This window comes from Brassica napus, chromosome C4, assembly GCF_020379485.1.
Source record: "Brassica napus cultivar Da-Ae chromosome C4, Da-Ae, whole genome shotgun sequence".
In the NCBI taxonomy this organism is placed as follows: domain Eukaryota; kingdom Viridiplantae; phylum Streptophyta; class Magnoliopsida; order Brassicales; family Brassicaceae; genus Brassica; species Brassica napus.
In genome coordinates this window covers 9,636,284-9,661,154 of record NC_063447.1, presented here as the reverse complement: position 1 = coordinate 9,661,154, position 24,871 = coordinate 9,636,284, and the positions used below count along the sequence as shown (strand labels likewise).

General features: G+C 36.7%; 4 protein-coding genes, 3 non-coding genes and 3 pseudogenes across 7 annotated transcripts; 5 read left to right on the top strand and 5 right to left on the bottom strand.

Annotated features, from left to right (window-relative positions):
• The first annotated feature begins 308 nt into the window (after nucleotides 1-308).
• On the top strand, nucleotides 309-1,762 carry LOC125585468 (glycine cleavage system H protein 3, mitochondrial-like). The gene is made up of 4 exons (XM_048754561.1): nucleotides 309-918; nucleotides 993-1,081; nucleotides 1,175-1,345; nucleotides 1,436-1,762. Exons 1-4 carry the CDS (start codon nucleotides 807-809, stop codon nucleotides 1,562-1,564), a joined length of 501 nt encoding a protein of 166 aa, XP_048610518.1. The 5' UTR covers nucleotides 309-806; the 3' UTR covers nucleotides 1,565-1,762.
• A 106-nt stretch (nucleotides 1,763-1,868) lies between these two features.
• On the top strand, nucleotides 1,869-3,437 carry LOC125585467 (peroxidase 20). Its single transcript, XM_048754560.1, has 3 exons — nucleotides 1,869-2,276; nucleotides 2,363-2,554; nucleotides 2,647-3,437. The coding sequence occupies exons 1-3, from the start codon at nucleotides 2,061-2,063 to the stop codon at nucleotides 3,238-3,240; spliced, it is 1,002 nt and encodes a 333-aa protein (XP_048610517.1). The 5' UTR covers nucleotides 1,869-2,060; the 3' UTR covers nucleotides 3,241-3,437.
• Nucleotides 3,438-12,212: 8,775 nt separating this feature from the next.
• LOC111205620 (glutathione S-transferase T3-like) lies at nucleotides 12,213-13,043 on the top strand. Its single transcript, XM_013870971.1, has one exon. The coding sequence runs from the start codon at nucleotides 12,213-12,215 to the stop codon at nucleotides 13,041-13,043; it is 831 nt and encodes a 276-aa protein (XP_013726425.1).
• Nucleotides 13,044-15,380: 2,337 nt separating this feature from the next.
• LOC111205619 lies at nucleotides 15,381-19,870 on the top strand (annotated as a pseudogene).
• LOC125586781 lies at nucleotides 19,289-19,374 on the bottom strand (annotated as a pseudogene).
• LOC125586777 lies at nucleotides 19,428-19,519 on the bottom strand. Its single transcript, XR_007323308.1, has one exon. It is a non-coding gene; the product is annotated as a small nucleolar RNA Z101 (small nucleolar RNA).
• Nucleotides 19,572-19,659, bottom strand: LOC125586789. Its single transcript, XR_007323317.1, has one exon. It is a non-coding gene; the product is annotated as a small nucleolar RNA snoR14 (small nucleolar RNA).
• On the bottom strand, nucleotides 19,710-19,790 carry LOC125586786. Its single transcript, XR_007323315.1, has one exon. It is a non-coding gene; the product is annotated as a small nucleolar RNA U61 (small nucleolar RNA).
• Nucleotides 19,871-20,792: 922 nt separating the features above from the next.
• Nucleotides 20,793-22,390, top strand: LOC106405190 (annotated as a pseudogene).
• On the bottom strand, nucleotides 22,256-23,712 carry LOC111205097 (endochitinase At2g43590-like). Its single transcript, XM_022700474.2, has 2 exons — nucleotides 23,141-23,712; nucleotides 22,256-22,814 (listed from the first exon to the last, which is right to left on the bottom strand). Exons 1-2 carry the CDS (start codon nucleotides 23,520-23,522, stop codon nucleotides 22,339-22,341), a joined length of 858 nt encoding a protein of 285 aa, XP_022556195.1. The 5' UTR covers nucleotides 23,523-23,712; the 3' UTR covers nucleotides 22,256-22,338.
• Between the last annotated feature and the right edge of the window lie 1,159 nt (nucleotides 23,713-24,871).

Sequence of the window (24,871 nt, the reverse complement as noted above, 5' to 3'; positions counted from 1 at the left end):
TCTGGGAGTGGAAGGAACTATTAGAACGAAGTTAAATGGAAAAGAGATTGCAGAAAAGAAGAATCAGGATTCTAATCACTTTAATTTTATCTACTCATGGATTTTTCTAACGAGAGATGGATTAAGACCTTTATATAGAGTTTTGCGGTTTTGAAGACTCGGTTTTACTAGCGTTATGGGACAATGGCCATCGCCTAGCCTAGCACTGTTTTGGCTTTAAAGATCTGTGGGTTGACATTGATGACTAAACTTTAAAGATACTAGCTAGATTATGTAGGGAAACAGCATTGTGGCGGTCCAGGCGGATCAGTACTCGGCAGGCTTAAACGCCAACGTAGAGTAATGAAGATCTCGAACCGGTTAAATATCCGGTTTGGATTGAGATAACCGGGAATATTGAACAAAAAGCAGTGGAAACAATCTAATGATCATGAAATGATAAGAAAAAGTACGTTTCGTTCTAACGAACACCACATGATTTATACGACAAGAAAGTTAGATGTGGTCATTTTAATCTCACCTACTATGGAGGGATAAGCCACATATAAAAAGGATCCATAGTTTTTGAAAGTCCTAAACTTATAAAACGAATTTTAAAAAAGTAGTTGCAAGAGCTTCTGCGTAGTAGAGAAGGTTTGGGTCACATTTTTCATACACACCATAGGCATAGGATGAGGCATTCAAGCCTTACATGTCATAGATAGAACACAACAAACAAAAAGAAAGAATATCTTTAAGAAATCTCCTATTTGTTTGGAGAAGACAAAACACATAGCAAGAAAGAAGCAAAGAAACAAAAACAAAAAATGGCACTGAGAATGTGGGCTTCTTCTACAGCAAACGCTCTCAAGCTTTCTTCTTCTGTCTCCAAGTCTCAGCTCTCTCCTGCTTTCTCCATCTCTAGATGCTTCTCTTCAGGTGATTGTGATTATGTGTGTAGTTGTGTGTTACATAGCTTCTGTCATAAGTTGTTGATAGGTTTCTCTTTTTAGTGCTGGAGGGATTGAAGTATGCAAATTCACATGAGTGGGTTAAACATGAAGGCTCTGTTGCCACTATTGGTATTACTGACCATGCTCAGGTAACATAGGAACTTAAAAAGATTTTAGCTCTTTGGAGAATGATGTAAAGATGATTTGGCTGAAAAGAGGAGAAATAACAATAAATGTTGCAGGACCATTTAGGAGAAGTGGTGTTTGTGGAACTGCCAGAGGAAAATGGTTCGGTGAGAAAAGAGAAAAGCTTTGGAGCTGTGGAGAGTGTGAAGGCGACAAGTGAGATTTTATCTCCCATCTCAGGTGAAGTCATTGAGGTTAACAAGACGCTCTCAGAAGCACCAGGCTTGGTACGATTTAAAACGAAAGAAAGTAGTAAGTTACGTCTCAGTTGATGACAACATGTAAAGCAAACTAATTACCATTTATGTGTTGTGTAGATCAACTCAAGCCCCTATGAAGATGGATGGATGATCAAAGTGAAGCCGAGCAACCCCTCAGAGTTAGAATCTTTGATGGGTTCAAAGGAATACACCAAGTTCTGTGAAGAGGAAGACGCTGCTCATTAGGAGGGTTTATCTCTACTTTTATGTTCCAAATTTCCTTATAAAAAAATCTTTAAAAGTATATCAGTTCTCATGCATATCTTCATAACCAACACACCAGAATGTATGGTTCGTTGGTTTTAATATCACAAACATATTTTATACACTATATAGTCTATGATTCTTTTTGTTAACATATATAAGAAGACTTTGTTCAAACAACCAACGTTGTCATTTGTCACGCCAACATATTACTTTCTTAAACGTCATTTTATTCTCAAAAAAAGTGATTAGTTTCACGTACTCTTTTTGACCAACATCTTATATTATTTTTTGTATCCCACCAGACAAGTTAGGTCTCTATTGGTTGTATCTACCTTGACAATACTGTAACATCCAAATTGGTAAAAGTTGGCATGAAAATGCATGTAACGACACAAGGTAACATACTAAAGAAAAGTAAAACACTAAGCACACATATATGCACACACACGTACAGAGAACATGACATAACTTTCCAATGGAGATGAAGCTATGGGTCTCTTTAATCGTGGTATCTGCCATTACGACCACAGCTTTGGGGGACTTTGGAGGAGCATTAGTGAAAGGTTTCTACAAAGAGAGTTGCCCATTAGCAGAAGAAATCGTCAAGCATAACGTTGAGGTTGCTGTTCTCAAAGATCCTCGCATGGCCGCTTCTCTTCTCCGTCTTCAGTTCCACGATTGCTTTGTCTTGGTTAGATATCGATCGTTTCTACTCGTTTAATACATATCCCCTTTGCAGATTTTGTGTATACGAGGGCTAAGATTTGTGGATTTTAGGGTTGTGATGCGTCTGTGCTATTGGATACACATGGAGATATATTGAGTGAGAAACAAGCAACTCCAAACGTGAACTCTCTGCGTGGGTTTGAAGTAATCGATTACATAAAGTACCTCCTTGAAGAAGCTTGTCCTTTAACCGTCTCTTGTTCCGACATCATCACCATGGCAGCTCGTGACTCCGTCTTCCTGGTAATATTTACCCGTTAACCTTCCTAACTGGTGTTTCTGATTAGGTAGAAAACATATGGTGTCAACTTATTGATTTTTTTTTTAATTTTCAGAGAGGTGGACCATGGTGGGAAGTATACCTAGGGAGAAGAGACTCACTCAAGGCAAGCTTCGCCGGCGCAAACCAATACATCCCCGCACCAAACACTTCTCTCGAAGGCCTCATCATAAACTTCAAGCAACAAGGTCTTGCCATTCAAGACCTCATAGCTCTTTCGGGAGCTCATACAATAGGTAAAGCGAGATGCGTGAGCTTCAAGCAACGCATTAATCAACCAAACATGTTGCAAACGTTCTACGTAGATGAGTTCAAAAGACACAGCACTTTCAGGCGAATCCTACGGTCACAGTGCAAAGACTCTAGCCGGGACAACGAACTGTCACCGTTGGATATACAGACCCCGGCTTACTTTGATAACCATTATTATATAAATCTTTTAAAGGGGAGAGGGTTGTTGATTTCGGATAATGTTTTGGTTAGTGAAGATCATGAAGGAGAGGTATTCAGGAAGGTTTGGGAATATGCGGTGGATCAAGAGCTCTTCTTTGCAGATTTTGTGGAATCTATGTTGAAAATGGGGAATATTAATGTTCTTACGGGTATTGAAGGTGAGATTAGGGAGAATTGTAGGTTTGTTAATTTATGAATAAAAGGATTAAACACTTCAATTGATATTGGAGCTCATGTGGCCTAACAAATTTTGCAAATCTGCCAAGATTATTAAGTTCACAGATTTTTTCGGTTCAGAGACAAAAACGAACAACTTGCCGACAAAATAAAAACGAACAACTTAGGAGCAGGTACTATTAATTTTTGGCTTTTACTAAGCTTCCATGAGTTCATCATTTTCTGAGCTTTGATAACTCAAAGATGTATACAATTGCGGTCTACGCTGGATACAGAGTCCCATGCCCCCGCCTAAATTAATTCCAATTCTAAAATACGTCGCCAACTAACTCAAACTACCACCAGCTAGAAATTATTCTAGCTCCACTACTGGATATAGCTAAGGCTATAAGTGGACTCACAATGAAACCCTCTGTGCCCAAATATAAAAGATCTAATCTGGTCATCCCTATTTAGACTGCGAGTTATAATTGAACAACAGTTACAAAACCAAGTAGACCGTAAGCTTTAGTGGGTTGAGACTATGTGGATATGATCAGTCCAATAATCTAAAATAAATATGGTTTTGACTTAAATTTGAAAAATAAGAATTTTAGAGAAATTAAGTTTTGTTATAAGATAAACTTTGAAATGATCATCCACTTCTTTACCAACTCAAGCACTATGATCATCTACTCATCAAGCACTATGATCATTTACTCATCAAGCACTATGATCACCCACTCATTTACCAAATCAAGCACCATCTTTGATATTTTATGTATTGTTGCTCACTATAAATACCATCACTCATCTCACTCTTTTGTACACTATTACATCTTCTTCTTCTTCCTTATAATAAACTATCTCCCTCATATTAGTGTTATTTGCTTCCTACGGGTATTAAATTCTACTCTTATTTAAATTTCTCGATACTATAAATTATAAGTTATTTCATAACATGTTATCAGCACGATCACTCTGCGATTCGGTAAAATTTATTTGTATCATTTATACCTTATTATAATGGTCGGTATACCGCATCTACTATTATTTATATCATGTTATAATGGCCGGAATACCGCCTATATTATTTACTAGTAATTTAATTTATTTATTGGTCGGCCGAGCCGCCTTATATCCTGTTTATTATTTATTGGTCGGCCGAGCCGCCTTATATCCTGGTTATTATTTATTGGTCAGCCGAGCCGCCTTATATCCTGTTTATTATTTATTGGTCGGCGGAGCTGCCTTATATTCTGTTTATTATTAATTGGTCGGCCGAGCCGCCGTATAATTTATTTATTATTCTTCATTGATCGGCTGAGCCGTCGCATGATTTGTTGTCATATAACATAAATATTTCATTGTCATAATTTTTCACTTTTATGAAATTTTATAGATTTGATTGACCGTTTAATACGATATTTTCGGACTAATTTTTGGTGCACTCGATTTAACCCCAATGGTCACAAAGAAAATTTTTCAAAAATTTCCCCTTTCTCCAACGGTCATGAACAGTAATTTTCATCTATAAATACAACTCATTTTCACTCCATTTCATCATCCAAAACATTTCATCTTCTCTCAAAAATTTCAAATCGCTCTCCTCCGATTTTTCATTTCAAGAAAGATGATTCGCGCACTTTTGTTTTTATGTGCCATTTTTATTTGTGTTTCTATTTATGGTTTACTCGTTGGAGAATTTACTCCGGGAGAATTTAAGATGAATATCAGTTTACTTTTATTTACATCGCTTCTCCTTGTAATTGCTTGTATGGTTAATGTAAACGGTTTTTAAATTATGAAGTTCTACTAAAATTATTATTTTATGTTTTAGAAATACAAATGGCAAACATCGAGAAACTCCAGTTCCCGGCTCTAAAAGTAACCGGCGAAAACTATGTCAGATGGGTCACAAATGTGAAACCTTATCTTGTAATAAAAAAGATATCTGAAGCTATAAAAGTCGGTAACAAATCACCACCCGAGCATATAGCCGAGGCGATAATCTTCCTGAAGAAGCACTTAGATGAGAATCTAACTCACGACTATGGAGACGTTGAGGACCCAGCCGTACTATGGCAAGCCTTGAAAGACAGATTTGATAATCAGAAGGAAATCAATCTCCCTCACACTCTTGAAGAGTGGGAAACCCTGAGGTTTCGGGATTTCCAAAGGGTTAGAGATTACAATTCCACTAACTTGAGGATAGTTGCACAATTAAAATATTGTGGTAACCCTGTCACCGAAGCAGAAATGCTTGACAAGACATACAATACTTTCCACAAAGAACACAACGTCTTATCCCTAATTTACAGAAAATGTGGGTACACCAAATTTTCTGAATTGATGGTAACACTCATGTTGGCTGAAAAGAACGATGAGTTACTAATCAAAAACCATAATTCCCGACCTACGGGAGCCAAGGCATTTCCCGAAGTGAATGCTACGGCGGTAGAATATTCGGGAAGGAGAAACCATACCAACCGAGGTCGTGGTCGGCGTTTCAACAACAAACGTGGAAAGCCTTACTATCCTAAAAGTATTAGATCTAACAAATGGGTTAGATCTGAACAACCTCATAAAGGCAAAGAAACCGAAGAGGATACCACAAAGAAAAGTGAGACTGTATGTTACAGATGTGGATGTAAAGGACATTGGTCCCGTACCTGTCGTACTCCCCCACATTTGTGCAAGTTATATCAAGAATCCATAAAAGGAAAGGCTAAAGAGGTGAACCTCACGGAAAACGTTGAAGGGACCTCATACCTTGAATCCTCTGATTTCGCAAATGAGCTGGACTAGAATACTCTTGAAGAGTACGGAAATGTTTCTAATAAGACTGCTGAATAGTCCTCATTTGTAATGTATAATAATTATGTTTTCAAAGAATAATATTGTTTTAACAACAATATATGTATAATTATTGTGTGTTTTCTTTATATAATCAATGAATAAATTTCACGTTTCACTTTTATTTAATGTTTATGATAATTTCAGAAATGGATCAAAATACTAATGGAGCAAAATCCAAGAAACGGATTCGTGAAATATGCATACCAGATAGTGGAACAACGCACACTATTCTGAGACAAAAGAGATATTTCTCTGATATAAAACCGACAAGAATTGTCAATACAATATCAGGTCCTGTAGACGTGATTGAAGGAACTGGTAAAGCAAACTTTGCTTTGCCGAATGGAACAAAATTTTCCATAAATAATGCTTTATATTCTCCGAGTTCTAAAAGGAATTTGTTGAGTTTTAAAGACATATATCTTCACGGATATGATACTCAGTCTGCAACTGAGGATGGAAAGAAATACATGTATGTAATTTCTGAAAAATATGGCAGAAAACACATATTGGAAAAGTTTCCAGAACTTCCTTCGGGATTACATCATACTTATATCGATGAGATCGAATCAAATCTTGTAGTAAAATGGAACCCAGAAGAATTCACGTTATGGCATGATCGCCTTGGCCATCCAGGCACTACAATGATGCGTAGAATCATAGAGAGCTCACATGGTCATTCACTGAAAATCCAGGAGATTTCTCAAGGGAATAAAATGACATGTGTTGCATGTTCTCTAGGAAAATTGATCGTAAGGCCATCGCCAACCAAAATCGATAAAGAATCACCAAAGTTCCTTGAAAGAATTCAAGGTGATATATGTGGACCGATACATCCACCATGTGGACCATTCCACTATTTTATGGTATTAATTGACGCATCCAGTAGATGGTCACACGTTTGTCTATTATCATCTCGAAATGTGGCATTTGCGAGATTTCTAACTCAGATAATCAAACTGCGAGCACAGTTTCCTGATTATACTATTAAAAGAGTTAGACTAGACAACGCTGGTGAATTCACATCCCAAGCATTCAATGACTATTGTATGGTAATGGGAATTGAAGTTGAACATTCGGTTGCTCATGTTCATACGCAAAATGGTTTGGCTGAATCTTTAATTAAGCGTCTGCAATTGATTGCAAGACCATTGATCATGAGATCAAAACTTCCAACCTCTGTATGGGGACATGCCATTTTGCATGCAGAAGCACTCATTCGGATCAGACCGAGTGCATACCATAAGTATTCTCCACACTACAGTTAGCGTTTGGTCGAGAACCAAACATTTCCCACTTTAGAATCTTTGGTTGTGCGGTATATGTGCCTGTAGCACCACCACAACGAACAAAGATGGGACCACAAAGAAGGTTGGGAATATATGTTGGTTGTGATTCTCCATCAATTATAAGATACCTAGAACCACAGACTGGTGACGTCTTTACAGCACGTTTTGCTGATTGTCATTTTGACGAAAATGTATTCCCAGTTCTAGGGGGAGAAAACAAAAATGTTGGAAGTGATATAAAATGGAGTGTACCATCATTGTTATATCTTGATCCTCCTACTAAAGAGTCAGAACTAGAAGTTCGACGAATTATGCATTTACAGAGTATAGCTAACCAGCTACCTGATGCATTTGCAGATACCAAGACGGTAACTAAATCTCATATACCAGCTGCAAATGCTCCTGCTCGTATCAAAATGCCAAATGAACAAGAAAAGGAGGATGACACACGAGAGCCAAAAACACGCCTGAAGCGTGGTAGACCTGCTGGTTCTAAGGATAAGAATCCTAGGAAACAGAAGAAAGCTGAAATATATGATGCACCCAAAATAGCAGAAAATATTTTGGAAGAAATAAATGATAAGGACTCTGATGAATCAGAGCATCATGAATCGAAAGATAATCATGAGATTTCTATTAATTACATCCATAATAAAAGGATATGGAATAGAAATGAACAAAATGACCTTGATGATGTTTTCTCATATATCGTGTCAAGTGAGGTAAATGAAGATACCGATGATCCAGAACCGAAATCCATATATGAATGTCAAAAGAGACATGATTGGAATAAATGGAAAGAAGCAATACAAATCGAACTTGATTCGCTTAACAAACGAAAAGTGTTTGGATCTATTGTACTCACACCTGAAGATGTGAGACCAGTTGGGTACAGATGGATTTTCGTTCGAAAACGAAATGAGAAAAATGAGATTACAAGGTATAAAGCTCGCCTTGTAGCCCAAGGATTTTCTCAAAGACCTGGTATTGATTATGAGGAAACATATTCTCCTGTAATGGATGCGATCACATTTAGATTCCTGATGAGTCTAGCCGCTGATAAAAATCTTGAGATGCGTCTCATGGATGTTGTTACAGCTTATCTATACGGATCATTAGATACTGATATCTACATGAAAATCCCTGATGGATTTAAAATGCCAGAAGCATTAAGTTCCAAACCTAAAGAGTTATGTGCAATAAAATTGCAAAGATCATTATATGGGTTAAAACAATCTGGACGTATGTGGTACAATCGTCTCAGTGAACATTTAACAAAAGAAGGATATGTGAATGATCCTATATGCCCAGGTGTTTTCATCAAAAGAACAACATCCGGATTTGTGATAATCGCGGTATATGTTGATGATCTAAATATTATTGGAACTCAAAAAGAAATACAAAAGGCATCAGACTATCTCAAAGGAGAATTTGAGATGAAAGATCTTGGACAGACACAGTATTGTCTTGGCCTACAAATAGAACATTCACAAAATGGTATATTTGTGCATCAATCCACATACACTAAAAGAGTGTTGAAACGATTTAACATGGATAAATCAACTCCTCTTAGCACCCCGATGGTCGTTAGATCACTTAACATTGAAAGTGATCCATTTCGACCACCTGAGGAAAAAGAAGAGATACTTGGTCCGGAAGTACCATATCTAAGTGCAATTGGAGCGTTGATGTACCTTGCAAATTGTACACGGCCTGATATATCATTCGCTGTTAATCTTCTAGCAAGATTTAGCTCATCTCCAACACGAAGACATTGGAATGGAATTAAACATGTCTTTCGTTACCTACAAGGGACTATTGATTTAGGCTTATTTTACCCTAAAGATTCAAATGGTCAAATGGTTGGTTTTGCAGATGCAGGATATCTTTCAGATCCACACAAAGCCCGATCGCAAACAGGATATGTTTTTACGATCGGAGGCACTGCTATATCTTGGCGTTCTCAGAAACAAACGCTTGTGGCTACCTCTTCAAATCATGCTGAGATCATCGCACTCCATGAAGCAAGTAAAGAATGTGTATGGCTAAGATCAATAAGCCAACACATTTGTTCAAGTAGTGGGATTGACAAAAGTACGGGGCCAACTATTCTATATGAAGACAATGCAGCATGTGTTGCTCAAACGAAGGAAGGATATATCAAAAGTGATAGAACAAAACATATACATCCAAAGTTCTTCTCATACACTCAAGAGCTCGAGAAGAAGAAAGAGATTGAAGTAAGATATGTCCGATCATGCGACAATGCAGCCGACCTCTTCACAAAAGCACTTCCTACTTAGGTATTCAGAAAACATGTCCATAACATTGGAATGCGTCATCAGAAGGATCTATGACTGCTCAATCGAGGGGGAGTTTACGTAGTTGTACTCTTTTTACCTAACTATGTTTTTTTCCCATTGGGTTTTCCTAGAAAGGTTTTTAACGAGGCAACAAAGACGTTAAGCGAGAGCGGAGAGTGACACCGGTCCCCAAGGGGAGTGTTACGAAACTTAATTTAATACAAGATGGATGATCAAGGGGGAGTGTTATAAGATAAACTTTGAAATGATCCTCCACTCCTTTACCAACTCAAGCACTATGATCATCTACTCATCAAGCACTATGATCATCTACTCATCAAGCACTATGATCACCCACTCATTTACCAAATCAAGCACCATCTTTGATATTTTATGTATTGTTGCTTACTATAAATACCATCATTCATCTCACTCTTTTGTACACCATTACATCTTCTTCTTCTTCCTTATAATAAACTCTCTCCCTCATATTAGTGTTATTTGCTTCCTACGGGTATTAAATTCTACTTTTATTTAAATTTCTCGATACTATAAATTATAAGTTATTTCATAACAAGTTTTTCCACTAAATCATATTTTTCACCAAAATTTTGACGAAGAAACAGAGAAGAGATCTCGAAAATATTGAACAACATAGTTATTCTAATTAAGTTGATTACAAAGTCAATTCTTTTCTTTTTTTGCCTATGAAATGATATCGTTGTCTGAAAGAAAACAACTTTCCTTATGCTATTTTTTTTGTCATCCAAACATTCATTCTAATCTTCTTATTTGCTTAATACTAATTATTCTTTAATTTATGTAATCAACTTAAGTCTTACTTGTCATAATCAATCTTTTGTCTTCAGTTGACTTGACCCAAATGGCGAACGTGCACGGTGCACCGTCACGATATTTACTATACATGAATATTTGTATTTTATAATTTGCTCAAGAAGACTTTTCTCTTCCGCTTTGGCGTTTCTTTTCTAAAGCTAAGAGCATGTTTATCGGGACATTTAAAGGGAAGCTTTGAGGAATCTAATGATTTAATTAAAAGAAAAATAATCAGAAAGACAAAAACCGATGCTTAACTTAGGTAATTTGTGATAGAATTTAATGGAGATTTAAAACACGTGTCACGTAAGTAGTGGACCGTGTTTAAAGATGCTTTTATCTTTTATTTTTTTTCTTCTCTTCTCTTTCTCTGATTTTCCCGTGTTCTTGTTTTGTCCGTCGAGAGAAAATAACAAAATCGAAGAGATTCCTCAGCCTTCTCCGCTCGAAACCGACGATCGAAACCGATGACGACTCTCTTGTCCTCCCGGAGTCTCATCTCTTCCCACTTGCCTGGTCTTCTCCATCAGATCAAAGATCGAAACCGACGATCGAAACCGAGGGCTCTCTTGTCGTCACAAAGTCTCGTCCCACTTGTCGGGTCTTCTTCATCAGATCAAGGATCGAAACTGGTGACGGACAACGTCTCTGGCTTTTCACGGGGATTCCTTCGCCATCTCCGCCGTTACCGAGGACGACTCTCTTCTCCTCACGGAGTCTCGTCGTTCCACTTGTGTCGTCTTCTCCGCCAGATCAACAATCGCTACCGAGGACGGACTCTGTCTGGCTCCTCATGGAGATTCCTCCTACTTCATGTGAGGGTCGAGGACTCTGTCCGTGTTGACGGCGTCTCCTCCGTTGGAGATAAGTTCACAACTATTAACATCTTTCTCCTTTCAATTCATGAATGCATGTGATAGTAGTAAAGTTTTGTGTGTCATTGTAAAGCTTTAGCCTTTGATCAAAAATTGTAGGCTGCTTAAATGTTTAGTGTGCTTGGTGTGATTGTTTAGTAAATGAAAGGCGATTGTTTTCTCTGATTGTTTAGTTAATGAAAGGTGATTGTTTTGTCTGATTGTTTAGTAAATCTTGAAACAAGTATTGAAGATCAGAGAGGACTATATAGTGTCATGTATTGTTGCTGACATCTCGTTAGATCATTTTTTTATTTGTCCAAACAAGTTGATGAATCATGTGTCGTGTATTGGTTATTTGGGAATGGTAATTAAGGTTGTTTATACAACTGAAATCAGTAACGTATATAATTTAGTTTGCTTTGGTTTGCGTAGATAAATCATGTGAGGAGGGTCAGAGGAGAATGAGGAGCCAAAGACAGGCGGGATGTTGGAGGCAAATATCAGAATGAGGAGGCAAAGACATGTTTTTTTTTTCCTTAATTGCTTTCTTATGCATAGTACTTATTAGGATAATAAATGCTGGTTATAGTTAGGTTGTGGTTGTGATGAATGCTTCTGATTAATGACTGTGATGAATGCTTGTGTTAGTGGTAGATAACTTTAACTCTTACTAATGACTGTGATGAATGCGTGTTAGGTTTGTGTGGTAGATAATAAATTTCTTAGATAGATGGAAGAGTAAAAGCAATTAGCTGTCCAACTAAGTCGATCTTCTTCTCTTTTCCTCTATTAAAACCGAACCTTTCTCTCTAGTTTTTCATCTTCAAAACACATTTCTTTTTCTTCTATTCCCTCACTGGTTAGGAAATGGATCAGACATCCAATTTTGTTGATCTGTTGAACAGTCAACAAGATACTGTCCATCCGTATGCTAGTTTTTCACAACTCCCTACTCAAACTTCATCCTTCTGTGAAGACTCACCCACAGAGCGTAGAGAAAGAAAGAAATGGACAGTCACAGATGATCTAGTGCTCGTTAGCGCATGGCTAAACACGAGCAAGGACCCAGTCGTTTGCAATGAGCAGAGAGCAGATGCTTTCTGGAAACGCATTTCAGCCTACTTTGCAGCAAGTTCAAAGGTGGAAAGAGGTCATACCCGAGAGCCCATTCAGTGTAAGTCAAGGTGGCAGAAGATGAATGATCTGGTGTGCAAGTTCTGTGGAGCTTATGCGGCAGCAACAAGGCAGAAAAGCAATGGCCAGAACGAGGCAGATACTGTTAAACTGGCACACCAAATCTTCTACAATGACCATAAGATTAAGTTTAATCTTCACCATGTTTGGGAGGAGCTGAGGAATGACCATAAATGGTGTGAAGTTAGTAGCTCGAAGGTTGATGGAAACGGTAGGAAGAGAAAGTATGATGATTTGACACAATCTGAAAGCTCTCAAGCACCTTCAAATCTCGGAGATGATCCAACTAAACGTCCTCCTGGTGTTAAGGCTGCGAAAGGAGAATATAGTAAGAAAAGTATAGCAGAAGACCAGGCTCTTGCTCAGTTTGAGACCATGTGTTCTATTAAGGAGAAAGATTTGGCTGTTAAGGAGAAAGATTTGGTTGTTAAGGAGAGAGTTTCGAAGATGTCTTTGCTTGACAGTCTCATTTCCAAAAAAGAGACACTTTCTCAAGCTGAATAAGCTCTCAAGCAGAAGTTACTAACATAGATGCTCAATAATTAGTTCTGTTTTTCTAGGTTTCATGTTATGTTGTTCATCAAGGTGTGATGCTCTGTTTTTCATCAAGGTTTCAATTTCGGTTTAAGTCGCAATATGCTCAGTAATTGTATGTTTCTGAATTATGTGCTTGTATAATTATAAAGCTGTTTCATGTTATCTTCTCTGTTCTTCTCGTGATCTGTCTCATGTTCTTCTATAATTATACAACTGTTTTATGTTCTCTGTTCTTCTCATGCTTTGTCTCATGTTCTCTTCTCGTGTTTTGCAGGTTCAAAAGAGTGTGCTCCTGTTGATGGGACCAGTGAGGATTGTACTCAGAAGTCACGAATGTGCTTTGTCTTGAGTTTTGTCTTGTTGTGTCACAAGTTCTTTGAAGTAGCAACATGTATTTGTTTGTATGTGTCACAAGTTCTGTTGTAGTACCAACTTGTATTTGTTTGAATGTGTCACAAGTTGTATTCAAAACTTCTTGATCTCTATATAAAGCTTTGATTCACTCTCGTATTGTATTCACAATCTCATTACTCTTTCTCACAATCTCATTACTCCTTCTCGTCTTATATCCCTCTCACCATCAGTTCAGTTTAAAGCTTTGATTCATCCTCTCACTATAATCACATTGTTCTCCTTCTTCTCGTTCTATATCCCTCTCACCAATAACCGCACAAAAAAAACTTTAAGTTATTTTCATCATATATTTATGGCTTCTTCTTCTCAAAACACTTTTGAGGGAGTAGATTTTGATCAATATTATGAGCAATATATGGAGCAAGAATTTGTTCAATCTTTTGAAATTTGAACATTCAACAAGAAGAAGGAAGAAAAAAAAGGAAAAAACGAGTTCACATCGAAAGGAATCGTGAAGAAGGCGATGTACGTTTATGGAATGATTATTTCAGTGAAACTCTAACATATCAACAAAATCAATTCCGACGGCGATTTAGAATGAACAAGCAATTGTTCATGCTCATTGTTGATCGACTCGCCAATGAAGTTGAATTCTTTCGACAAAAGAGAGATGCTCTCGGCCGGCTTAGTCTCTCTCCACTACAAAAATGTACAGCAGCCATTCGTGTCTTGGCATATGGTACTGCGGCTGATGCGGTTGACGAATACCTCCGACTCGCTGATTCTACTACTCGGTTATGTGTGGAACATTTTGTGGAAGGAATAATATATTTATTCGGCGACGAGTACCTAAGAAGACCAACACCGGCTGATCTTGAACGCCTACTTGCAATTGGAGAGTCCCGTGGATTTCCCGGGATGATAGGAAGCATCGATTGTATGCACTGGGAGTGGAAGAATTGTCCCACCGCATGGAAAGGGAAATATGCACGTGGTTCGGGAAAACCGACAATTGTTTTAGAGGCGGTTGCTTCCTTTGATCTCTGGATATGACATGCGTTTTTTGGATCTCCAGGTACCTTAAATGATATCAATGTTCTTGATCGTTCACCTGTTTTTGATGACATAATACAAGGTCGGGCTCCGCAAGTCACTTACACTGTGAATGGAAGGGAGTATCAATTGGCTTACTATCTCACCGACGGTATTTATCTGAGATGGGCTACTTTTATCCAATCTATTCGGGAGCCACAAGGGCCGAAAGCGGTTTTGTTTGCTAAAAAACAAGAAGCTGCCCGAAAAGATGTCGAGCGTGCTTTTGGAGTCTTGCAATCTCGCTTTGCCATTGTTAAAAACCCGACACTTTTTTGGGACACAGCCAAAATTGGGAATATTATGAGGGCATGTATCATACTTCATAATATGATAGTAGAAGATGAACGAGATGGATATACCATGCGAAATGTTTCAGAGTTCCAACAAGAAGAAGATACTGGAAGTTCACATGTCGATCTCGATATTGAAAGAGAATTCCATGAAGTGCTCACCAATATGATGGGACGTCGAAGACAAATTCGTGATCCACATACAAATCAACAACTGAAAAAAGATTTGATTCAACATTTATGGCATAAATTTGGACGTGATGAAGACAACAACTGAGTTTGGAAGTTTGTTTTCGAATTTTTCTCAATTATTGTACTAATCTTTATTTTCATTTTTATTTTAAATTTCTATGTTTTTAATGTTATCCTTTAATGTATTATAATTAATAAATGAATTTTCTTAATTTTTTTTATTAAGAATCCCAACTTAAGAACTCTCCATTGGACTGCATAAAATGGGAGCACCTTAACAAAGATCTTTTAACCCCACTAACCATTAAATTTAATATTAAAAATTCATTAGCACCCCATTTAAGCATCAAAAGTTGACGGAGAGGAACTTCAAGGTGTCTCATTTCGTTTCTTATTGATTTTATTTCAACTGTCTGCTTCTTCCTTGTAGGTTTTGTTCAGTTTCTGTTAACAAATTGCGCTTTATTTTTCCAAATGATATATTCATCACTCGAATCTTCTGAAAATCTAAGAAAAATAAATAAATAAATATTTTAGTCCAGCCGAACCTTGATAAGTGATTTCCTCTGATAAGAGAGTATAAGACATCTATGTGTTCCCAAACTGCAAAACTTGAAAGACAGTATATATATATATATATATATATATATGCTTATCTTTTGTCACTCCTATTATTGAGCAGATAATGGCTGATGCAATTGTGTCGTTTGGAGTTCAGAAGCTTTGGGAGCTCCTAAGCCGAGAATATGAGCGCTTGGAGGGAGTTGATGAGAAAGTTATCAGTGAACTAAAAAGTGATCTGAACATGTTACGGTCGTTTTTGAAGGACGCTGATGCCAAAAAACATACAGATGCAATGGTGAGGAATTGTGTGGAAGAGATCAAGGAAATCGTTAGTGACGCCGAAGACACAGTGGAGACCTTTCTTCTAAAGGAAGAAACTGAAAAACAAAGTGGCATCATGATGCGTATAAGAAGACTTGCTTGCATTGTCGCAGACAGTCGGGAAGTTGCTTTAGACATGGGAGGCATAAGCAAGAGGATCTCTAAGGTAACCCGTGACATGCAGAGTTTTGGGGTGCAGCAAATGATTGTTGATAATGGGTGGGTATTCACAGCTTCTACTACATCAAAGACAAAGAGAAATGCGACAAACGTTTTCTAGCGTCGACATTGAAAGTGATCTTGTGGGATTAAAGGAAAACGTAGATATATTGGTTGGCTACTTGTTGGAGGAAGATTGCTTTCAAGTGGTTAATTTCTATAACTGGGATGGGTGGTATTGGTAAAACCACACTTGCAAGACAAGTTTATAACCATGACTTGATAATACATCATTTTGATAGACTTGCGTGGGTCTGTGTTTCCCAGCAGTTCACACGCAAGTATGTGTGGCAGGCGATGTTACGGAAGCTTAATCCTAAATATGATGAACATATGGATTCAGATATGACAGAAGACCAACTCCAAGACAAACTGGTGCGGTTTCTCGAAACAGGAAAATATTTTATTGTCCTTGATGATGTATGGACAAGAGAAGATTGGAATAAAATCAAGCATGTATTTCCACCCAAAAAAGGTAATCTCTTATGGTACATATATATTAGAGTTTTCTTTATATAAGTTTCACTATTTTATTTAAGAAGTATAACATTTGTTACAAAGCTTGATGCTCCTTTTATGTTGGGGGCTTATGTAAAAAGATATATTTTACAGGTTGGAAAGTACTAATTACTTCTCGCAAAGAGGACATGATGAGAGAAGTCTGTCTTCTTAAAGCCAAAGAAGAGAACTTCCTACAAATACTTAACACCGTTGAGTGCTCCTCATCTCAATCTCCTTATAAATCTCGGAGACTCGTGGTTCATTGGTCTGATGCATTTCATGACGAGGGGGAAATAAACAATCCAAAGCTTAGAGCTCTTTTGCTCGTGTGGGAGTCGGCTAAAGAAGGCTGGAAGCTATCTGGTTCGTTCTTAGCAAGGTTAAAAACGTTGAGGGTGTTAGATCTTTCAAGAGCCAAGTTTCATGGAGAGAAACTACCCTCTGACATTGGAAAGCTCGTCCACTTGAGATACTTGAGCTTATACAAAGCCCGGTTTACTCATTTACCTTCGTCTCTACGGAATCTTAAATTGCTTCTCTATTTGAATCTTTATGTATTTTCAAAAACTCCAATCTACGTGCCTAATGTCTTGAAGGATATGCGAGAGCTGAAATACCTTTCGCTACCGGGGCGAATGCATGAAAAGACAAAGTTGGAATTGGGTAATCTAGTGAACCTTGAGAGTTTGGAGTATTTCTCAACGGAACATTGCTATGCGAGTGATCTCCATGGTATGACGAGGCTCGAGACTCTCTCTATCTACGTAAAAGGCAAATCCGGATGCAATATGGAAACTCTATCTTCATCTCTCCATGTATCGAGGTATCTCAAATAACTTACTATACATGATAGAAGGGATCATGGCTTAACGGGTGATGCGGGAGAGTTTGTTTTGGATTGCGTTAGTCTCAACAAGCTGAATTTGAGTGTATATATGCCAAAGTTGCCTGATGGACAACACTTTCCTTGTCGCCTTACAAGCGTTACTCTAAGTCATTGTTGTTTGGAGGAGGACCCCATGCCAGTTTTGGCGAAGTTTTGAGTGAGGTCAGCCTAGGGGCTCGAGCTTTTGCTGGGAAGAGGATAGTTTGCTCTGGAAACGGGTTTCCTAAATTGGAACATCTTGTATTAACTCAACAACTTGAGTTGGAAGAATGGAAAGTAGAACAAGGGTCCATGCCACGTCTCCATACTCTGATTATTAGTCAATGTGAAAATTTGAAGGAGCTTCCTCATGGACTAAGGTACATGACTTCTTTGAAAGAACTGAAAATTGAAATGATGAAAATGGAATTTAGAGAGAAATTGGAGAATGGAGGCCAACATCACTTCAAAATCCAACACATTCCTCATGTTGTATTTATTTAGTGTGAATGAAGATTGAAGATTCTTCAGCAACAACAGAATACGAGGTAAAATAGTCTCTTCTGAGTCTTATCTCTGTGTGATCCACATTCTCTTTCAATCATTTTAAAAGGGAAAAAATATATTTAAAGTGCGGTTTAGGATTTTCCAATATTCATTACCTAAAGTTTGTTACCTCTTTTGGATTTTATTATGAATAAAACAGGACATTGTATGTTTTGAAGCGAATGTCTTCTTGTGTTAATCCTCCGGGTATCTTTCTATAAAAGTTTTTGAATTTTAATTGATGTGTTTGTTGGGTGATCAGGCATTGGCTTATATTCGACAAGGACTTGATTTTATGATTTCTTAACTGCTAATTTGCTACGCACTAAAAGAGTACAGTACTGAAAGCCATATTGATTCAGTTATTTCCTAAAAGATCTATTGATTTAATGGATTAATTTTGGAAAAACAATGTTTATTTTCAAATTGATACAGTAATTTAGTTTCCTATTATATTTGGATGAATTAACATGTAAATATGTACTTTTTCATGGGGTTGTTTTGTTACATTTTTTCTTATCGACTGTAGTAAACAATTTATATACAAAAAGTACAAAAAAATCATTAACCAAATTATAGGTATTGATATGTTACACAAGGGACAAGGTGTGAAATATATATGCTTTCTTATTTGTTAGTATAAAACGTAAACCCTAACTACGTTTACAGGTCCAACATCTAAATAGATGCCCAAGTCGTAAATGATATAACTCTTAAAAGATGTGTTACACGAGACCACAGTCGAATACATCTCACAATTGAGCAACGAGCTTAAGAAAGTTTTAACTTGAACATTAGCCTCTAGAATTGTTGTTGACCAAGTGTCTTGGTTAACATTTTGGCAAATTCTTCAACCATGCGTATTTTTGTTAACTAATAATTACTGGGTAATTAGTTAAATCTTTTCTCTGGCAACCATAAGAATTTGCAAAGAGTACGCCAAAGAAAAGTCAAATTGATAGCCAAAGAAATAAACCTTAAACCGCAAATACACTTTCATCAATTCAAAAACGTACTTAAACAAAACCTTTAGTCCGAAATAAACCGAAAATATGCTTTTGATTGGGTCTCTATTGCTCAAACTAAGGATAAAAAACAATTACTAAAAAATAAAGATCAAGGAAGAGCAAGATTCAGATGGTAGTGCATGATGTAAAGTTCATCAGAAGATGTCAGAGTTGGATTGTTCTATGTTATCATCATCATCATTATCATCGCTCTCTTCTTAATAAAATACTGCTTAACATTGAGTATAAAAAAATAAAAGGGGGCATCAGTGTATCATAAAGATAACATCAAGAAAATTCAGACGCAAATTACCCATGAAATATAATTTCATCATATGCCCAGCCAAAACGATATATAAATCTAACAAAATAAAAGATAAAAGTTGAAAACTTTGAATCTGGGAATCAGTTCTCCAAGGTGAATAAACATCAATATAAAATCAGTCGCAAATTACCCATTTGTTTTATGAGATTCATCATACTCCCAGATTCAATAAAACGGATATAAAACATTTTTTTAAAAAATTGTTTTTCTTGTGAGTCGATCAGAACCTGTCGAGATATCACAATAACATCACAATATGTTTCAGGGGATTGACAGACTTGTGAATTTTCTATCGTCACCTCGACTCCAAAAACAATTTCAAAGAAAAAAAAAATAATAAAAAAAGATCTAGATAAGCTCAGAACTTCTTAGAGGGTTGTGTTTAGCCGTCAGCGATAAAAAATCTCTGGCACACGGTTTTTTTCATCACAGCTGATCTTTTAAAACTTGGAAGGCACATATCAAAGGCCAAAGCTAAAACCAGAATCGAATAAGATGATAAAGCCACAAGAACCGAAAAAACAATGAGACAGAACACAATGCGATAAACAAGTTATGTTACCGTGTATATATACATTAGCTGAGACGGATTAGGGGAAACCCTAATGGGCCTTTATGGGCTTATTTATAAATTCCCACCGACCCTCTAAGTCTGGGCTTTGTTTGATGACAGTTTCTTTCTTAACCTGAGTGAATGTAATCTATGAGAAATTCTGTTTTTCTTCTTATTTCGAGAGCAAAAACTTAAGATTGTTGTCTCGTCATACAACATGTTGTTCACATGAAATAAAATTCTCTTGTTATTATAGATATAAATTGAAGCTGAGGTTTTATATCTTACTGTAAAAAATAAACATAATAGTTTTGTTATCTTTTAATTTGATTTTGCATTTTACAAAACGTTATAGAGAGAATAAAGGTTCCATACTTCAATCGTCGCGGGCCAATATGTGTTTTCTTTAAAAATTTGTATTGACTTCTAAAGAACGTTTCGTCCTTGCTACCTCGCCGACAAGGCACAAGTACGATATTGCAGTTTTCATTTGAGGTTCATTTGATAAACCTCAAATGAACCTCAAAGTCGTTTAACAGTAAATGCAACCCATCTTCAGAGTTCAAACTGTGTTTTATCGAGATTTGAGTCATGGTTAAAAAACTTGATGACACATGGTTAGAACTTAAACCAGGATAATCTTTAAACTTCCATTTGGATTGAATACATTTTAATAACTAAACTATATATTATATTTCCACTAGATTTTCTTTTATCAACGTAAAGTTCACTTTCATAAGATTATTACAACAATTTGTTTTTGCTTTTGGAGCAGGAAACACTAAAACCCAACACAAACACAAAGTACATGCATGAGATTTAACTTTATCATCTCATTTATTATTTCACCATGAACATGAACTTCCAACAATAGTCATTAAAAAGATTATTTAGCAGCTAAGAGCATGTACAACGGTATAAATCAGGCAATCCTTATAAAAATCCTTAATGCTTTTTGATTAAAGAAATAATAAAAGAGGAGGGTAAAGTTAAGGATGATCCTTAATTAAGGATAAAAATACGGAAGTCCTTATCGTGCTGGCACACTTTGATTGGTCCATTTATTACCCTAAAAGACTCGTTGAGTTCACTCTCTGTCTCTGTCTTCTTCGCTTGAGCTTGATCGACGCTCTTACATCCGCCGTTTACAGTTCCGATCAGTAAGACATGAGGTACGTGTGATTCAGTCTGGTTGGTGTATAATCCACAAAAAAGGTTTCGTGTGATTTTGTGATCTAAGATTATAAAGTTATCATCTTTTAGTTAGTTTACTAGTGGGTTTTGCAATAGAAGATCACTTTCATGTATGTATAGTGGTTAAGAGCTAAGAGTTAAGTTCCCAGAGGAAAAGCTCGAATCTTGTGATCGTTCAGTTACAGAGAAATTGTATCATGCTTTGTGACGTGTAGAAGGTTATTTCACAAATCTTAGAACTTGTTTTTATAATGATTTATTTACAAAGGAATCATCTTTCACTTGATTGATACAATCCTTTTCAATGTTTGCATTTTGATGTACTTCAGTGTTTCTTGAAACTCATCACGGAGAATTTATAATTTTTTTTTTTTTTGGTGATGGATTTCTTGTGTAATTAGGTGGCAACACAGTATAGTTATGAGGTTGTTTTGTCATGTGTGCAGTCATAACCCGGAGGTTCTTTGGGCTCAGCGGTCTGATAAGGTTTACCTAACCGTCGCCTTACCTGATGCAAAGGACATTTCAGTCAAATGTGAGCCTCAGGGCCTATTCACTTTCTCTGCTCTTGGCACCCTAGGCAAGCTCTTCGAGTTCAGCTTGGAGCTATATGGGAAGGTTGTGCCAGTAAGTGCCCATTTCTTCTCTCTTTAAATCATAAGAACTAGCACATACTTGTTTTTACAAGTTATTCCTATGCTATGTATGATGCAGGAGTATAGGAAGAACGTTACAAACTGGAACCTCTTACATCAAAGTAGTCTGGAACAAATGGTGTGATGAGGATGAGGAGGTCAACTGTAAGTCGTTACAAACTTATTGTGCATACAAGTGATCTTAGTTTTCTCTAGTCTCCTTTGAGAAAGGCATATAAAAATCTAAAGTATTCTCATCTCCTTGGTCATAAGTTGTTTCTAACTATAGAATCTCTATTTTTGCTTCTTTTTTGCAGCTGAGACAGCCTGATGATGAGAGTGCAGTAAGTGCTTTTTCAGAATTGCTTTGGTTCTTTCTATTGTTGTTTAGCTTAAGCCACTCTGATTGATAATCTTTCCTCTTTATTTTTATAGTTTGTTGATGAAGATTGTGAGAGCAGTGATGATGATGAATTGCTTTGTAAGTTTCAACAACCTTAATCTTCTTACTTTTAAGGTTTTACAAATTTAATATTTTTTTTCTTAAGGATTTCATATTGGGTAACACCATTGCACATATATTTTAGAGAAAAGTCCTTAACTATTTAAAAAGCAAAAAAATATATATTATATAGCTAAGGACTCCAATGGTGGGTAACACCATTGGAGTTGCTCTAAGGTTATGACCAGGGTCCACACCAAGCTGCCCACAATAGTCTCTGTAGTAGCTAATCCTTGCATTAACCTTATCTGGACTCCTACCATTACACTCTAAGTCTCCATTGATGGCCCTAATGGTGGCTCCAAATCCTTGGTTCAGTACCGGCCTTACGTTATTCACCCAAAACCACAAAGCTGTCCGGAAAGCTAGAGTTGGATTGCTGCTTACTAGCTCGGGCTGACGTAGAAGATCCTGACCGAGACTCTGACCACACTGTGCGTAGTTGTAGTTCCATGATAACTGAATCGGACCACGACCGTAGTAGGTTTTGCCTGGTGCACATTGGTATTGTGGGAAATTCTTGTCGTCGCAATAGTTTCTTGACGCTCCGTTGATCTCTTCAATGTAGCAGAAATCTATACGATATGGAGATGGACACATTAAACAAAATGTTATAGAAACAACTCTCAATTTATTGAAATCAACTCAGATGTTCAATTTTTATTTATATAATTTTATCGCAAGGTTTAGTCGTATTATATGTTTTATTACGTGATTGTTTTAAAACACTTAGACGTATTATATTATTGTAGCCATATATCATTTGTAAATCTCTAATTATAGAGATTATAAAAGCGATTTTATGCCTTGTACCTTTTAGAACTACATTTGATATGTCAGTATTTTTTTTTTGTTATTTAAATATTTTAGAGAAGGTAAAAAAAAGTAACAAAATTCTTACATCCAACCTCCTGGGTGAAATGAGCAAACATAGTCGCAATTTCACGCCTAGTAACGGAGTTAGCAAAGTTGGGGAACGTATTAGCGGCACTAATGAAAGAATCACGTGTGTAGAATCTTTTCCCGGCACAGCCATTATCAGCTCGGTTGATAATATTGTTAAAGAAAGCTTGTGACACAATGGTACCAAGATTACCACCTTGGGTGCCAGTGCAAGGACCTGATCGGCAACCTGAACCACAGTAGTCGGGTCCAGTACCGCAATAACCGTACTGACTACAACATAGGCCCGAGGTACAACCGCAGTTCTGAGCTTTAACGGTTTTAGAATAGAAACCTAAGAGGCAGAGGAAAAGGATTAAGGAGATTTTTGTGAGAGCCATGTGTTTGGTTATTGTTTGTGAATGAGAAGGAATAAGATGTGAGGTGTATATAGGGATAGATGTTGCTGACTTTTAGTCTTGCTTTTGCCAATAAAGAAGGGCAAATCTCCAAAATAGCACATTTCTAAGTTTATATCACAAAAATAGCACTCAAAAACTAAAATAACCAAAATAGCACCTTTCTAAGTTTATCTTTTGAAAATTTTAATTTTTTTATTTTTCAAAATTTGAAATCTTATCCCCAAAACTTCATTTCTCAACTCTAACTCCTAAACCCTAAACTCTAAACCCTAAACTCTAAACCCTAAACCATAAACTCTAAACCCTAAACCCTAAACTCTAAACCCTAAACCCTAAACCCTAAACTCCACCCTTTAATTCTAAACCTTAAGTTTGTGACTTTTGATAAAACATTAAGTGCTATTTTTGTGACTCCTAAGTTTGTGACTTTTGATAAAACATTAAGTGCTATTTTTGTGACTTTTGACCTTGAGTGTTAGTTTGGGAACAAAAACTTGATTTAGTGCTATTTTTGTCTTTTTATCAATAAAGAATTGTAATATCTTTTTCAAAAATGACATTTTTGTAAGATTTCACTTATTTGATACCTCAGATGATGGAACGTACCAAAGGTTTAGACGTTTAGTACTTGAAACTTGCATCATACATATATGTTCAAACAAATGAAGCAAATAGCCGCCAGTCGAGAAACAAATCAAAATATGTTTTGTTCTTTCCAAACTCAATTTCAATTTCAACTGCAATTTAATTTGTACAAAACTTATCTGAAATCAGACTAGTCTTTCAACCCATGATAAATTATCAACTAAATAATCTTGGGTTACGATTGATGGCTATATCAACTTAAGCCGGCCCTAAGAAAGTAAGAAGAGAAGTCGCATATGTCACACTATAAACCTTGGTACCATGTGAGCCGTTGGGTCCATCTATTCAATGTATATCTATCTCAGTTTTAGTTTCAGAGTTTTATAGAAAAATCTTTCTAAGCTTCTGTCTTCCTCCTTATATCACCACACCCACAATAAGACAAACCTCAAGTAAATGACAAAACTGATTCATAGCCATCAGTAGATATTCGAGCAGACAAATAAAAATAATATAGGTTATATTAATTCATTAGAAATTCAGTAGACGAATAGGAATGAAAAAGCAAGTTCAATAGTTACTTTTTCAACAAGACGTAAATAGAATGATCAATGTCCTTATGCTTAGACAGTTCATTACTATTCCAATTCTTATTTCACCTTGAAGACCAACGTACCACACCACCTCGATGGACAAAAGTACGCTTCCCAAAGACACAAAGCCGTCATGAAAGCAACACTTGG